At 37.9% G+C, this 17,589-nt stretch overlaps 1 protein-coding gene across 1 annotated transcript; it reads right to left on the bottom strand.

Moving 5' to 3' along the window:
- Positions 1 to 741: 741 nt before the first annotated feature.
- Positions 742 to 17,351, bottom strand: plekhf2 (pleckstrin homology domain containing, family F (with FYVE domain) member 2). The gene is made up of 2 exons (XM_004078327.5): positions 17,155 to 17,351; positions 742 to 5,043 (listed from the first exon to the last, which is right to left on the bottom strand). Exon 2 carries the CDS (start codon positions 5,030 to 5,032, stop codon positions 4,292 to 4,294), a length of 741 nt encoding a protein of 246 aa, XP_004078375.1. The 5' UTR covers positions 5,033 to 5,043; positions 17,155 to 17,351; the 3' UTR covers positions 742 to 4,291.
- Positions 17,352 to 17,589: the final 238 nt, after the last annotated feature.

Below are 17,589 nucleotides of genomic sequence, written 5' to 3'. Positions count from 1 at the left end.
ATTCTGCTTAGATGCCCGGAAAAATGTCTTAATAAATAAAATGTAAATGTTGAAAACATGAGTGCTTCACACACTAAGAAGATCAAAAGATGGCTTTTCAGGCAGATGGATGTCCAAGTTTGAAAGTTTTTCTCTGGTTTTGAAGAATAACAGATTATCTGTGGTTTAATTATTAAAATATTACTATTTCAAATTAGTAAAAAGAAAAAAAGTAATTTTAAGCAAGTTTACTTTTAGGTAGTTTTAAAGCTGAAAGTCAGAATAACAAAAATAATGTTACCGTGTGATTTTTGCATGAGCTTAGAAAAGAAGTCAAGAAGAATTTGACTTTAACCAATGCAGAAATATCAAAATGCTTAATATTCAAATACCTAAATGTCAATAAAAATACATTTATCTAAATAAATGATGCGTCAGGAAACTCAATGCAAATGATTTGCTGCCGCTTATAAATTTGCGGTAAGATTTCCTCTTAACCTTTTCTAAAAGCACAAACAGGAAATAGACGTACAAAGAAACATTAATGAGTCAGACTCAGCAGCTTTATGGCTATCCAATGTATCTCAAGTGTCTAAACATTTCCATCAAACAGAAGCGGTGGAATTTCCGAAGCCTTTATATGATCTCTTATTCTGATTAGCTGATATGGACCAACATGAGCTTTTCTGGATTTTTAGGTTACCAACAAACTGCTGTCACTCTGGATCCAGGCTAAAAAACGGCAGAAATAAAAACAAGTACTTCTAAAAAAAGTAGCTTAAGTATTTATTATTATTATCATTAATGTTGCAACAATCTAGAGTCAAGAAAAAAAACAGCATAAACCTAAAGAGAATTTTTTTTTTTTTTTATTAATGTGACCTTTTCTGCCCTCATTTACCCACCCAGATGCTTCAAACAAACCCACCACAGAAAATCAGAAGAATTACACATATGATTTGTTTACAATAATCATAAAAACAAAGGCTTTGCCTTTCAAAAAGATCCTATTTAATAAAAAGAGTAATGAGCCGAGTTGGTGTTTCTAATGGTGAGAAGGAAAAGGAAAACACACCAGACAACATCTGGAGGCATCTTCTTCACTCTGAGTGGACGGATGCGACTATCATATGCAGTCAGATCATTTCTGCCAGTTCCTGTTGGTGCCAGTAAACATGCAAAGACAGACTTCTCTCTGCTTTAGCGCATCATCGAGTCCGTCTCATGTGATCCGAGCAGGACAAAAGCGGTAAAAAGTGGATCTGAAGCATGTAAATGTCTCCTGCTGCCCTCTCTCAGGGTTGATCTCAGTCACTGCCGCTGGTGTGTGCCCCCTCCCTCACTTATTTTGCAACTGACAAGTGTCAAAAATAAAAAGGGAAGCCCCCAGGATGTGAGAAGAAAAAAAAAGGGCTGTAACATATCTCAGACATCGCCATTTTGGAACTGTACAGCTACAGTAAAATAAAAAGCGGCCAATACAAATGTACAAAAATCTTACAGATTAAAACCGAGGACGGTTGACGGGCAAGAAGCCGAGCTCCAGCAGATCTCTCCAGATAAGGCAGAACCCTGGAGCAGAGTCCATGTGACAGCAAGCCTGAGGCCACTGCTTCTGGGTCTGACAGGGAAGTCGCATCCCCGGGCAGACGCTTATCCACAGCCAGCATGAAGGACAGCTCGTTAGTGATTGGGTGGATTTGCTGCAGCAACAACAGCGTGTTTGAAGTCTTAAATCAAAAAAAACAACAAAAAGCAAATCCCTTTTTTTTACATTTTGACTGCTGCTTTGAATGAAGTGTTTAATGCCAAAAAACAAAACCTCTACGTTTACACATACGAAAGCACAAAGAGACACTTCTTAAAGTGCGATTTTCAAATATGCTAAAACGAGAAAATAAAACATGTCAACAGAAGGAAAAGGAAGCAAAGATTCTTGCAGAAAAAAAACCTCTAGCTGGGGTTTGCAGCTTAACCAGCCACATTGTTTAGGAAGCACGATTGTGAACGCGCCTGGATGTGGATGTGCCGGCCTCGAGCCCAAATCCGTCTGATTATAATAGACTTTTAGGGGGATCCTGAAATTCATCCACACTCATCTCAAAGGCTTCAGATTTAACACTGGGCTGGTCCAATGAGCTGCAGGACTGACCATCCCCGGCTCCTGCCTCACACCAGAACCACAAAAAAAAACAAAAGGAAAGTATGTCAGGAAATGTGATGTGGAAACCGTGAATGAGCAGGTTCCTCCACGAGTAGGGGATTTTGTGTGCACAAGGCCATGTCGGTGGGGGCTGACCAACCTCAAAATGTAAGAGGATGACTGAAACACAAACCTGCCCCCTACTGTTAAGATCCCAACAGTTTTGAGAGAAAGAAAAATGATGAGTAAATACTGTGATCTTTACTCAAGAACCTTGAATTTCTGTGCAGTCTTAAGCTTATCCTCTTGAGATTCTGGGTTATCTCGACCAGCTGCAGTTCTTTAGAAAACTGAAAGACTGAGAAATGAACCGTTCAGATGTTCCGGCTGAATCCTCTGTGTGAGTCAGTGAATTACAACTGTAAGCAGTTCCACTGCCCTAATTCCTTTGAGCAGCTCTTTTTTTTAAAAATCATTTCCTGGTTTGGTGGTTGATCACATGATGCTGGTGGGGCGGTGTGATCAGAGAACTAGTCATGGAGACAAAGGAAGGGACGAGCGGCAGAGTTCAGGAAGACGAATTCCTTCCTTCCGGTTCATAAAGTGCTTCAGCTGCAGGAGGAATCGCACAAAAAACACACAACTGCACACAAACCAGACACTTTCTGATCATTGTTTGTTCTTATAATCATTCATTTAGGTGTCCTTCTACAGTGACATTTCTGATTTTTTTCACCTATTTTGTATAAAAAAAATGACAGAATCAGTTGACATTTCTGAGCAAATTTACATAAACTCACAGCAGAGTAAAGCCCAAAACCCAAGTATGTGAAAGAAATGTTTCCCTTTTTGATACTTTCCCCTTTTTTCCACCTGCTTGTGTTTCCAAAGCAAAGACCAATGAGGTAATGCTGAATCCAGATGAAATGACGCCAACACTCCTCAGGCTTGTTATGTAATCCTTTAGGTCACATGACGAGTGCTTTGTACAACACTGTGTTGACAATTCAAAATAACTACGTGGTTAAGTTCAAACTTATGAATGTTGACTTTCAAATGAAGCTAAAAATGCATTCAGTACAAAGAAAAATAAGAAGAATATTTGTAATCCCATTTTCAGCTGAACTGGCCTCACAAAGCACCCAATTCCCACTTCTGCGCTCTTATTTTGAAAAAAAAAAAAAAAAAAGAAATCAGCTAAATCCTCACAAATTTCGAAAAAATTAGCAGCTAAATCTACCCTTTTAAAGACGAAGAGCTGGTTAAAGTGTTTTAAAAGTGTTTCCGCAAACAAACTTAACTTTCCCTTTGTGGCCTCAGCGGGGGGTCAGTCACACTCCCCGCTCCTCTATTTCCTGCTGACGCACACACCGAACAGCAGCCCCATCCAGGGTAATAAGTTTCAGAGTGGACCTATCATGAAGTCCCTGTTTTTTTGACGCCTGCTTTCATTTACCTTTCATTACCTTTTCCCGCCTGAGGAGTGCAGTTTTCTACAAGGCCATGCGTGACAGTAAAGGCCACGGCTCCAGTTAGGGCTTTGGGTCGGCTGCTGAGAACAAACGTCGAGCACCGAGCTTTAGCTGTCAGGAGCAACTACGCCAACTAAAATATTGCTGCATTTAGTGTAATAAAGGGATTTCTTTTGTCATTTTACAGAAAATAGATGTACAAAAATAGAGCAAAAACGCATGAATCTGTTACAGTAAAGCCCTGGCTGGTTTGTGAAGGACAACAAAAGGGAAGAGCTCAAACATTTTCTTTTCCCTGCAGACAGATTTCTGTCAGTCGATGGACAGAAAACATTGAGAAGCATAAAAAAATGCATTCGTACGGAGGACTGCGCAGAGGGAGGTCTCACCAACACCTCTGGTTTCTGTAGTGCCTAAATGCAAAGCCATTAGAAGAGCAAAAAGAATTAGAGGAGATGACCATTTTTGGTGGTTATCCAGTTAATTCCACTTTTTGCTGGTTTGTAGGAAACTTTCAATCCAGCTGGATTGAAGGAAAAATAATACTTCAAAGGGAAACGAATGAATCATTCTGCTGTGGTTAAGTCTTTACATGATGATCATGACTCCATTAGGGAGGGAAGTGAAGAAGGAGAATGTCAAGAGTCTTTTTGCATAAAGCTGAAAAAGCAGAGGAAGCAGCAGAATCGGGCATTTCTCAGTCACTGCTGTCGTCTTCGTCCTCATCATCCGACAAGTGGTTGTTGTTGTACCTCGACTCCGACCAGCTGTTGGAGTCTGAGCACGGCGCCAGGCTTCCCGACGTCAGCTGGGCGTAGCAGAATTCACAGACGCGGACGGGTTTGGACGACTGGCTGGGAAGGAGGTACTTCTTCTCCGAGCAGGGGTTGCACACCACGTAGCCGCATTTCCTGCAGTGGTGGCGGCGGTTGACGGCCGTGAACTTCACTTTCAGGCAGCGCATGCACACGGACGCCTCCGAGTCGGGCACCCACACGGCGGCGTGCTCGCCCGTCGGGGATTTGCCGCTCTTCTGCAGCAGGTCCTTCACACACTTCCCGATGTGGTTCATCCACTCGCACTTCTCTGTGGCGGTGGCGGCATAGACGGCAAACGACTTGGTAGGCGTCTTGATGAGCCAGCCGTTGCGCAGGTCGCCCTCATCCGGCACCGTGTCGATGGTGACGCTCTCCAGAGGGATGATGTGCTGCTTGTTGTACTTCTTCTTCTGGATGACAATGTTGCCGTAGACCAGGATGTCGTTGAAGAGGAAAAACTGACGCGCCTTTGGCTTCTTGCGGCAGAGTTTGGTGAGGACGCCCTCTCCGATCAGGACGCGGCCCGGAATGGCGAGAGGCTGGCCTGCAGCTCCAAAGCAGCTCTCCACCATTCCTATCCGCTTGGAGTTGGCCTCGCTGTTAGCAAGCCGGTCCACCATCTTCACCTCTCCTGCAAGAAAACAACGATAAAAACAAATTAACGTCCAAAGCAACAGCTCAGTGAATAGAGACGTTTTTTAATGTTCATGTTCAAGAGCAAAACAGCACAAGAGCTTCAGCTTTTGACTTGTTCTTTTTGCTTCTTCTTACAAACCCTCCTTGTCATTTTTCAGTTCTTGTTTTTTAAAGCACAGATTTGGAATGCTGCCCTCTGTGACTAACCAGATCAGACAGCAGAATCTGCTGAACGCAGCTCACCTGATAACTAATTAACAAGACTATTTTTTGGGATAAAATCAAAATTATTTTAGATTAATTATTTATAAGAAATAAACTCTCAGCAACATCAACAATTCTGAACTCGCATAAAGACAAACTTTTGCAGAATTTATTAAAGCTAAAAACCATTTGAGTAAAAACATGAAACAAACATGAATTAGACAGCCTAAAGTCTAACACTTTTCAGGAATATAGTCTAATGACTCAAAAATAGGAGATTTTGGTGTTTAACAAATTCAAAAAAAAAAAGTCTAAATACCAGACATGGATTTTCAGAATTTAAAAACCCATCCATCCATTTTTAGAACCTGCTGAATTGTTTTCGGGTCACACGATAACTGGGGCCAACCCAGCTCCTGTTAAGCCGAGGAGGAATGCATCATGAACAGGTCACCAGTTTGTTGCAGGGCAGACACACTCTCACAGATGCGCACACACACATGCACAATGAATCTCTGAAGCATGTTTTTGGACAGTGGGAGGAAGTTCGGAGCGCCCGGAGAAAATCCACACATGCATGACGAGAACTGCAAACTCCACGCAGAAAGGTTTTAGCCGGGATTCGAACCGGGACTCCTCTCTGTGAGGTGAGAGCGCTAACTGCTACCGTGAAACCCCATTGGAAAACCCCAGTAGAAGGGAAAATTTCAAAACCTCTCATTTCAAAATGAGTTCAGTCACCAATGTTCACTTAAAGACAGAGAAGGCCGTGCTCTTGATGCTCGAGTAGTCTTGACTTTACAGAAGCATTTTCAAAAAAAAGTTTTTGTTTTTATGAGCATCATCTCTACAGTAAGACATGTAGACATATTTCTATGAGCTCCATTCATCACATTAGGATGAAGAGTCTTTTTGCTCATCCTTAAATCTTTTTTTAAGCTTTCACAACAGTTTCAAAAGACTACAGAGACGAAAGCCTCAACACACATTTTCTTTGCCGCTGAGACCCAGATGCCAGCGCAGTTGGGCTCTTGGCGTCTTTCTCTGCCTTTCATAAAGTACAACAGGCGAGGTCAAAGGTTATTGATGATAAAGATGAAAGGGGAACTATTCTTTCTGGCAAGTGCAGAGCAGATACAGCGAACGCTATGTCTGAGTATTGAAGCAACATCAAACCAAAGTGCACATATGCATTACAAAGCCACACTTTACTTCCACCCTTCTTATTCCTATACTTTATCTCTTACACACAACCCCAAATGACAGCTCCAACCAAAGCCTCTTCCTTTGAAGTGTTCAGATAAACTGCAGGTCAGCAATCAGATTTAGTATTGTAAAACTGTTCAACTGGATCCAAAGGAATCCTAAAAGTGCAGCTTTCATTCAACACTGACTCAGTTCAAGTGCAGCTGGTGAGCTCAGAAGTGCTTTAGCACTAACAGACGTTTAGATTTCACCCTAAAATACACAAATGAATAAGAGTTCATTTTTGATAGATTGAAAAGATCTGTTTATGGTCCAACTTATATCACATTATTCAAAATAGTTTAGATTTTTTACAAACATTTTTGTATTCGCCTCAATAAACAAGATAATAAATAAAAAGAATGAAGCAGTCATAAAGAGATTTCATATTTTGCTTTAGGCAAAAATGCTCATCCTTTTGTTTGACAGCAGATAAACAAAAACAAGAGCTTGTGGATACCAACAACCAGACAACAACACTGTCATCGTGTCGTTCTAAGGTCAGAGATTGCTCTGACTTTCTCTGAGCCGTCACAGGAGAGCCACAGGATCCTTTTGGAAGTGAAGATGGGGAACAGAACTGTTCTGTGTTTGCTTTTAAATAGGTTTCCTTTTCAGGTTAGATTCTCATGGGTTTACAATGACAGCCTCACTCATTAAGTTTACATTGTCAACATAATCGCTGACAAACGCTATTATTATTATTTTTTCATGCACTGCTCAGGGGACATTCAAGCTCTCGTGTTCTATTTCTGTGACGGGTTTGACCAGCAGCATTGGGCAGCTCTGAGCTTAGGCGCCTCTGGAGCAAATGGAGTTTGGCTGGGGTGGGGGGTGTTCTCTCCCAACACTGTGCCAGTTCAATCAAACCAGCAACCCTCAAGCCACAAGCTGCATTCTCAACCTAACTCTAGGCTATCGCTGCCCCCGTTTGTTGCAGCTCCACATCTCATCAGAAGATCTGAATTTACTGAATGCAAGTTTGGAAATGACCCGACTTTTACTGGTTAAGTTAAAAGCAGATAAGAAAAAAAAAATCCCAACAGACCAGGATTCGACTAGTTAAGTTCAAAACCTAGAGTTAGTTGCATTGACTTTATATGAGAACTGGACTGAGTGACCTCTCCCCCCACATGTTCCAAACAGGAGGTACCTTATGGCTCCAAGAAGCCAAAATCCCACGGAGTTCTATAGAGAAATAAACTTCTATTACTCACATATTGTATTTGTCAGGAAAACTATTGTTGCTTTACAACTTATTTTTAACATATTCTTGCTAATTCTGATATTTTTGTCATGATATTTTTCTTTATTCCAAGTTATCCAAAGTTATAAACTGACCAAGCAGATGCCTCAATAAAACTAGGACGTCCAACGTTTGAAAAATTTGATTGACAGATTCTCCCCAGCTCACTTTCAAGTGGTAGGGGCGTGGACATCCAACAAGCACAGCCCTGATTGGTGAGAGTGGTTGCCATGGAAACGATGATTCAGACCGATTTGGACCAATGACTACTCATGATGGCTCCAACACAGCATAGTCATTTTCTGTGGGTGTTGTCACACTCGGTCTTAATGTCACACTTAGTTGACATTAGGACTTTTAGAATACGTAATTCAACAGTAGCTATAAACTATACTACTTTAAAACTGAAGAGTAGTTTGTTGGACAGTGAAAAATCAAAAATATAACTGGTAGTTTTAGAAAAAACATCTTTTAACATAAATTTTTTTATTGGCTACAAAAACAAGATTCAATTATTTTAAAAACTGGTCCATGACAGTGAAGCAAAGCAACACAAACTAAATATATTTCCTTTTTGAGTTGTTGGTCAAAAAGAGTTAGTAGTAGTTTCTATGAGAAGATAGTTAATAAAGCATATGAAGCAGTTTACAGATGTAAATATATTCCTGTCTTCCAAACTTTAAAAAAATAAATGCAGATTTAAGAGCCGCGGTAATTAACTAGAAAAGCCAGAAAAAGCAGGGTGGGCTCTACAGTGATGTGAAGACTAAGAACTCGGAGAGAGGCTGTAAGCTGCCTGACAGATAAGTGTGGCTGCTGACATATCAACCCTAACAGTGAGGGCTGTTTGCCCACTGCAGCAAAAGCACTTCCCATCCCAGGACAGTCAAGGAAAAGTATCAGCTACAACACTTTTTGGACTAAACAGATAGATATTCTTTTGTTCCAAAGGACCAAATGTTAAAATTGACAGTTTACAACCGGAAAACAAAAGTTAAAGCACACCATTAGGAACTGTGTCATTGGATTGATTTTATATAAGCTTTTTTTAAACAGGCAAAGACTTTTGATTATTTAAACTAAATTAATAAAAAAAAATTGACATATGCTGAAAAAATAAGCTAATATGCAAGAATAGCTTCATCAATATTCTGTCATTTTCATTCACTTTGCGAAAAAAAGGATTTAAAACATTCCAGAGGAGTGATGGTTAACTTCACATCTTGTTGTGAAAAGGTTGAAACATGACAGCCAACGAGCACAAAACTCAGGTCACAGCAGTGACTTTTCAAGTATTACCATTCAGAACTTTTGAGAGGTAACATGAAGAGCCTACTTGATATTTTGCACACCAAGGTTTTTTAGACATTTTGAAATTAAAATTTGGTTTGCAAATGGAGTGCACTGAAACAATCGCAGTTCCAGTAATCAACCTCTTAAATATTTAGATGAAGTAAGAAGGCGAATTGTAAAAAAACATTAAAAAAACCTTACTGGAAACCACAGTCAATCACTGCAATAAACACATCAACAATAACAATGTGTTGAAAGTTATTTTAAAAAGTATCTACAAGACCAAAAGTTATATAGCAGCTACCTTTATGGTACTCACATTACAAAGACAATATGTGCACAAATAAATAAACATATTTTCATAGTCAGAGACAATAAATTAACTATATGACAAAAGTATCTGCTACAACATGCTTATAATATTCATTTATCGCATGTGTGCTTTGCAAAATTTTCTTATTGTTTGAATGTAATGAAAAAGCTCAGTAGTTTCAATGGTTGCAGGTTTTCAGAATTTGATGGAATAACTTTCTGCAGCGTTTTGTTTCAGTTATATGTGGAAACCTTTTTCTAAAACTTTTTTAAAAGACATGGTTGCAGAAGTCTTTCTTTGCTCAATTTATGCAGTGCAGTCATGTCACTTCACAATAACAACTCCTCTAACATAGATATACTTGTGCTGGCTTGTTCCAATTATGTAGTCTCATTACCTGAAATATTAAAACATTCTTAGTAAAGCTTGTAGAATCTGGAATGCAGTTTTGGGGTCTTGCTACATTTTTCAGACCTTGTGTTCTATAAAGAGGGCTGTTCCTTCTGGTTCCTATTTCACATGAAAAGAGTGTGTTAATATTAGAATGAATTTAAAAGCCTAAAAAACTATATTTGTTGTTCAAACTGTTATTTCTTTTCGTAAAGTTAAACAACATAAAAAAAGGAACCAGAACATCTGACTAAAAATGCCCAGAATATTTAGGCCAAATCCGAATTCTGCCCCTATGGGTTCTCCCTACCCCTACATTTAGCCCTCCAAATGGAGCTTTGTAGAAAAATAGTTTCTTCTAATTCTAACATTAACATCCACATTAACGAGGAGCTCCTAGGGCTCGAATAATGCATGGCAACATCAGTTTTAGAACTTTAAAAAGTCATGCTAAAACAAAAGGTCATTACTTACATTTCTATTTACATGTACATTTCTGTGCTTCATAGCACACCCACATGAAGAAATGTGTTTCTTATTCAAAAAACCAAAGGGAATATTATTAGAACATTCTACCACACTGTATGGTCACATGTCTTTGCTAAATTCCAAGTGTTTCAAGACATTAGATTGGAATGATGGAATGAACAGTTTTTGCTGTCATCACACGTTTAATGTCCGCTGTGACCCACCTGGTTATTTTTACATTACGGACAAAAAAATAAAAAATACTGGGCATCAATCCAAATGGTATTTTACAATAACAATATAATCGATTTATTTTATTTTGAAACGATTTTATAATGTTATAGGTCGATTCGATTCAATTAACAACTTATCCTCAGACGGATCAATCTGGCTGGATCATAGGAGTAGAAATTGATTTGATTAGGCGTTACAATCCTTTCCCCATCTGAGATATGAAGTGGATTTACACATAGTTGATGAGTGCAAATATGCTGGAAAGAAATATTTAATCAATTCTGCTTACCTTAAAACATTGAACTTGACAATGTTGTAAATGTTACACACTTTTTTTATAGTATAACATATCATAGCTAATATGAATAACGATGCAGGAAGCTGAAATATCCCCTTGAAGCCATGCAGCCCAATCCAGTCCAAAGTGCTAACGACAGCAGTAAATGGTCTTTATTCCTCCCTTATTTGCGAGGGTTAGATACCAGAGACCCCAGCGAATCCGCAAAATTCAGATTTAAAAAGGGGATGAAAAAAAAATCAAAGAATCTGAGGTTGGCACATCACTTTATAACCTGCAGGTAAATTTACAACAGTGGTCCATTACGGTGCCTGGAATAATGGGAAGCATGAGTCAGACGCTAAAGGGAGCGGGCGCCGATGACAGCCAGGAAGTGAAGAAAGAAAGTATTCTGTGGGCTGTAGAAAGCTCCCACAGAAACAATGACACCCATTTTTCCCAAAGGGGCAATGTGAGGAAACATACTCCCAAAGAAGAGCTTATATGTTGTTCTTGCTTTCTCCATCCTTAAACTGCTGATCTTGTTAAGATGCAAAAAAATTAATAAAATAAAACTAGGGACCAATCCCAGATAGTGAAAAATCTGGGATTTTTGTTTTGTTGTGATGAACATTTTTCTATTAAAAATGCATATATAGAAATCAAAGATGCATGAACTTATACGTTAAGACGTAAAAACTGTTGTTAGGTAAATTTTTTCAATTCTTATGCAGTTTTCTTTTTTAAAGTCATACGAAGGACTGGCAGATTGTCCAGGATGTGCCCCACCTTTGCCTTACAGGGAGGCAACCGTGAACCAGTGATCCTGCACAGGAGTAAGGTAGTAATAGATATTTGGATAGATGTTACCTCTAAAAGAGAACTTTAGAGTTCATAGTAACTGACCTAATACTTTAGAGCAAACGTAAAGAGCTGATGGTGCAGCATGAGTCAGGAAGCTGAAGTGTCAGGTCACAACACTCTGACATTTTCATGATTGAAAGTGAAAAGCTCATATTTTTTACATGAGGGTTCACAGAAGTCTGAAGGTTTTCATTTTTTACCATTTCCAAGAGTTCCAAGATAGAAGGAGCTGCTGTTCAGCACTATTCTTTGGGTTGGAATAAACGAATGAAGGGTCCACACCAAGCAAATATTAGATTAAAACAATATTTTTACTTTTTACTATTGTCTACAATATTTCTGTATTTTTCTTCAAATAAAGACATGTGAATTTATTTTCAATTTGGAAACACTTTTCAGAAGCTCTTAACACAACATTTGACAATCAATAATTTTATGTCTACTTTTCCATTTTAATTCTACCACTAGTTTATGCTCTTGACCCACTTTTTTGAAAATCTTGGTTTTGTTTTTTGCTTTTTACAAAGTAACATTACCTACACTAATCTAACTTTTCATATGTTCTTGACAAAATTAACTCCCCACAAAAGAACAGAACATTGTTACCTTAAATCTAATGCTTCATTTCTTTCCTCTATTTGTAGGTTATTGTCCTCCTCCCACAGAAAACGCTAAGACGTCCAGTCCAGCAGAATGAGTGTGCAGATGGAGGCCAGATTGTTCCCTAGAACAGATTTCTCAGAGTTCTGCCACTTCTAGTTTTATCAATTTGCAGACTTTATGATTGATGTAAAGGAGGTTTTTTCATTTTTTGTTGAAGTCATCTCAGGTGTTTTCCCTGTCAAAGTGTAACGTCCTCCTTGGCATACGACAGAATACTCATGCAAAAATAGCATTTCCTGTATGCGTATAGGGACAAATTCATTTTAGGCAGAATTTACATGGTTAGAGTTGTCAGCTGGGTTCAGTGCACACTAAGCAGCTGGGTTGTTAGCACAACATAAGACATTCAATATTTTCTTAATAAAACCAAGTGATCCTCACAATGTTTTCTAACTTTGAGATGATAGGTTATTCATGAATGGCTAACATTTAACCAAAATGCAACTCTAGAATGCTAAAATGAAACCAACAAAAACACATTCTGCCATTAAAACAAAGAGGAAGAATGCGTTGTAACTCCCTCACTGCAGGAAGAAGCACTTTCACAGATCTTTCCTGCTCTTTTCCAGCTATTAGACTCGACAACAAGAAATGCACAGTGTTGAGGATTTAACAGTGATTTATTTTTTAAACAAAAGCAAACTTGGACAGTTTTATGATAGCAACATGCTTAATAAACGTTTCAAGGACCCTGATCATCTGGGGAGTGGGTCTGAGAAAGTGTACGGAAAAAAACACCATCACCTCTGTTCCATTTTTCATAAAAGCTTCGAAAGCTAAGGGACATTTTATCTGATCTCACATTAACACAACAAAAATTGTGCAGAGAGACCTCTCTAGGTAGATATATGGAACTGTTGTGGGTTTCACAAAGAAATGTCTTTTTTAGAATAGAGCCCAGAGGACAGTGGCTCCAAAAAAAGGGGAAGCTGCCCCAAAACCGCCACTGTTCAGCTGTGTTGCAAGCCATGTCTCAGATGACTAATGTAGTAGTAGTATTCATGGTTTGAAATGTCTTGGCCTCTTTTTTCCCAAAATGCAACAGTCAGGAGTTTAATAGCTTTTTCAGAAATTTAAGAAGCCTGACGTCCTTAAAGGCATTTCGCCAATGAAGCTGACAAAGAAAAATGTGGACAAGCTTAACAAAAAGCATTAATGGGCGGGACGTCCAGTGGTTCATATAATTCCTTTTCCCGAGATGTCTTTTCATTAGAAAAAGATAAAAAGAAAAGGATAATAAAGCAATTATATTGTTTAATCTGCTGTGCTTCAATTTTCAAATTGAAGTAAAGATGCATTCTGTCAATGAATCAGTGGATTGGGATTTTAAGCTTGACGTGGTGTCATAACAGAAGGTTGCTGAAGAGCAGGAGTATACAAAACAGACCAGTTATTCTGGGACTCTTTAATGCATACAGTTCTGCTCTGAGTCACTCTATATTTATTGTTGTTTAAACATCTTGACAACTAACAGCATTCACACACAACTTTGTTTTACCCTTTTTTCCTTTATCTCTTTTCATGTTGTCTTATATCTACTGGCAGCACGAATATCTTTAAGAGCTCAGTGTTTGCCAGACAACAAAGTATATGTCACACGCACTTTGTCCAGTCAAACACGCCAATAGGTCAAAAAACAAACCAATAAAAAATGTTTTAAATTGAAACTGGGCCAGCAATACAAAACAAGCCATAATTATGATAATGTTAATATTTAAATTCTTCCAAATACTTTCTATCAACTTGTGTCTCATGGATGATTTTGATCCTGGTCACCTCAAAAGCTCCAATTTTGTGTGACAGCTGTTATTAAAAGACAAAGCACATAGCGATCATTTAATTTTCCAATTTAAATGTGGTGTTTATAGTTCATTCATTCGTTCATTCATTCATTCATTCATTCATTCATTCATTCATTCATTCATTCATTCATTCATTCATTCATCTTCTTCAGTTTATTCCCTCTCGGGGTCCCGGGGCTGCCTTTATAGTAATGAATGATTACTGATTTTACATTAAAGAAAAATAAAAATAAAAATGTAGCAGAAACTGAAGAAAAGCAGCATCGATCACAAGTGTTTTTAACTAAATCCTAAAATTATTAAAATAACAAACAACTATTGCTGTGTAGAGTTGAAGCATTTATTCTTAAGAACTTCCTTTAAAAAAAAAGAGAGATGTCATTCCAGTTTGTCATCCAGTTACTATCTCAGCCATCACCAACCAGAAACAACCATCACCATAATCTGATCCTTTAGAGAAGAAATACGAATAAAACAAAATCCTGATCGTAACAGGTAACATCTTTGCTTATCTGCTTGATGTGTCACAAAGGAAGTAACAACCCTATTAATGTAAGCCGTAGCTATATATAAACTGAGACATGCAGGATTATGTGGTGGAAAGTACACTGGATTACAAAGGAAACTACAGACATCCTGTCCTTCCAGAATGGAGGGGAGCAGTGAGACGGACAGTCTGCTGTTCCGTCAGGTAGTTTTCATACTAGTCACCTCTAATAAAACTAGTTTTACTATTCAGGCTTGAACACAAATAGGGGACAAAATTACTTGGCTTGACTAAGTAACTTAATTACTTCTCTCAAATCAAAAGCATAAGTAATATTGTATAACTGATAACATAAGAACCTGTACTATATGTAACCAACTTCAGTTATCTAGGACTGGAAACCTGTCATAAGGTGTTCTTTTCCGTGACTTAGTAATTTTAGTAATTGAAAGTTCCTTAGACTGACAAAGGTGGTGGTAATCTTATACGCCAACATCCTTATCTCAACTATAGTAGGACAGTTAAAATACACCAGAGACATGTAAGGCTCCTAAAACTGGTTTTTAATGCAGTAAAGGTATATTAACAGTAATATTTTGTTAATACTCACATCATTTAAAATGTAGATAGTAACCCAAACCTAATTTTTCCTTTTGTTTTCCTATTCAGGTAAAAATGTTCTGTCTTTTCAGAATCTAATCATGTAATTTTTCTCAATATGCCTGAAATAACAAAATACTCATAAATAATTGGAATTTTTGTGGATACATTCATTTCTTGTGAGGTTTATTTTTTATTTTTAAAATGTTAAATCGAGCTTTTTTTCTGTTTTATATATTTTTTTCTAATACAACTATTTCATTACGTTGTAATAAAAAAACAACATTTTAAATGTTAAAAAATATTCTAAATTTAAAAAATTGGACAGGGTTTGACACTAAGCTTCCTGACATGTATGGAATTTGAGTCTAGAAAAGCCTCAGGTTTTGTTTTTCACAACTAATACCGGAAACAGAGGTATAAAAAAAAGAAACGAACAAATGCAGCATCAACCTTTAGAGCTAAAAAAAGATTAGATGCAATAGACACATTAGATAACAAGATCATATCTCACAAACCATTTCCTGCAAGCTTTTTTTTCCAGTAAACTGTGTGTTCAATCTTAAAACCAGTGATTTTCAATCTATTTCCAACATTAAATTCGAACATGACAACATGCATTTACATGTTTACATTTAGAATGAAGAAGCCACAGAAATACTGTACATGTGACCTCTGACTTTACATATTTTCTTCTCCCCTTACATATTGCAAAATGAATGTTTTTAAATAGCTTTGCCTTACAAGTGTCTTGACTTTGCAACCATTTGATTAAGTTTGCTAAAAAATATACAGTGGTGGATTACAAAAAGGGAAACAAACTATTTCTACTAAAACCTTTTTTTTTGGTTAAACCTGTTAATTAGAAGGGAAGGTACAAACACTGAAACACAGCTGATTTAATTACTAATTAATTATCAGATTAAAAAAACAAAAACATTATGCTGCCAAATTATAGGACAACAGTAGTTATTATTGAACGCATTAATTTCATGAATTATTTGGATTTGTGGCATTTGCAAAATTTGCAAGCAAAAATTAAATAAGTGCTTTGCACATATTGCAATTACCAATTTTCTCATCTACATTGTTCTCTCAAAAAATAAGAGTCCTCTGTGCAAAGAAAGCAGAACTTGTTCAGGAGTCAGCCACTGTAGTCAATGCATGTACTGACTTGTGAGGGGATAGGAATTTGAAACTTTAAAATAAAGAAAAAAGAAAAGTTCATGTACAACTTAATACCTGCCAAGCAGATTACACGTCAACAGCTTTTAGCATTCAAGGCTGAATAAGTAAAAATTAAAGAGAAGTTCTGTGCAGTTTTAACCTCTGCACTTTAACACATGCAAGACATGATGTTGAACTTCTCTTTTTCATTACAGAAAGTTCAACTAGCAGCAGAAATCGAACAGTTACTTCTACCACAGCACAAGAGAACAAGTCTGGACCTCTAACTGCTACCAGATTCACGTGAACAGGTTTCAGAAGGGTGGAGTAATCTGGAGTCTTTCCTAAACCTGTAACTGCTCAGGAAACTAGTCATTATTCTCTTCACCCCTCCAATTAATGCCTCAAAGGGAAATAAAACTCCTATAAACTGGAGTTTATCAAGGGTTTCCAAACTCAACAAAACACAATTGCTTACTTTTAAAATCTCCAAATGAAAGTTATAACAAAGTTCTCGAGACTTCCCGATTCAAAATTGTCATCCAAGTTGGAAAACTGGTGTCAATGTCAATTGAGAGTTAGCCACCTAGCTACGAAGTTAGCTTCTAAACATTCATCAAAAGTTAGTTCTGGTCCATAAGATAGTTCCACTTTTCTCACTAGGCCTTACCGAAACAAGATCTGCGATATCGTTTGATAAAAGTACCCGAAATAAAACGAAATAGTAGTTTTTAGAGCCAGCAACCTCCTAGCTTAAGAAGGAATAAAGTAGCACGAGCCAAAGCAGCCAGGCTTTAGCCCTATCGCCAAAAAAACCAACAGTAACAACTTTTAAACTCGAAGAACTACATACCTGATGGCAGCTGGTGTTATACAGTCAAACTTTCAGTAATTTTCAGCTCGGTTGTACTCCAGTTCCTGACCAAAAAAGCGATATCTTCGTTAGAGAAAGTGGCCGCTGCGTTCAGAGGGAGCAACAGCAGCTGGAAACTGCCCCGGCCGAGGATTAGACAACAACATGGCAGCACCGCGCTGCCTTCACGGACCTCCGCTTCAAATCCAGAGCGCTGGGAAAACGGAGCACTGACATGACACATTCAAAGGACTCAACTCTCACAGACGCTCAACTGTCATGTTGTGCATTTAGTATTACAAACAGCACTGAAAGATTACTACTTTTTACTGGTTATAAAATCAAAGTGCGCATAAAGTCATTGGTACTCAAATTTACTGGTGGATTATGAAAGCCTTCTTTGAAATGCAAAATTTACAAGCTTTATTTACATTT

This window comes from Oryzias latipes, chromosome 16 (genome assembly GCF_053564925.1).
Source record: "Oryzias latipes strain Hd-rR chromosome 16, Olatipes_Hd-rR_3.1".
Taxonomy (NCBI): Eukaryota; Metazoa; Chordata; class Actinopteri; order Beloniformes; family Adrianichthyidae; genus Oryzias; species Oryzias latipes.
The sequence above is the reverse complement of the archived record's forward strand: the minus strand, read 5'-3'. Positions and strand labels throughout refer to the sequence as shown.

Coding starts and splice junctions, on each gene's coding strand:
- plekhf2 (XM_004078327.5), bottom strand. CDS start 5,032: ATGGTGGACCGGCTTGCTAACAGCGAGGCCAACTCCAAGCGGATAGGA.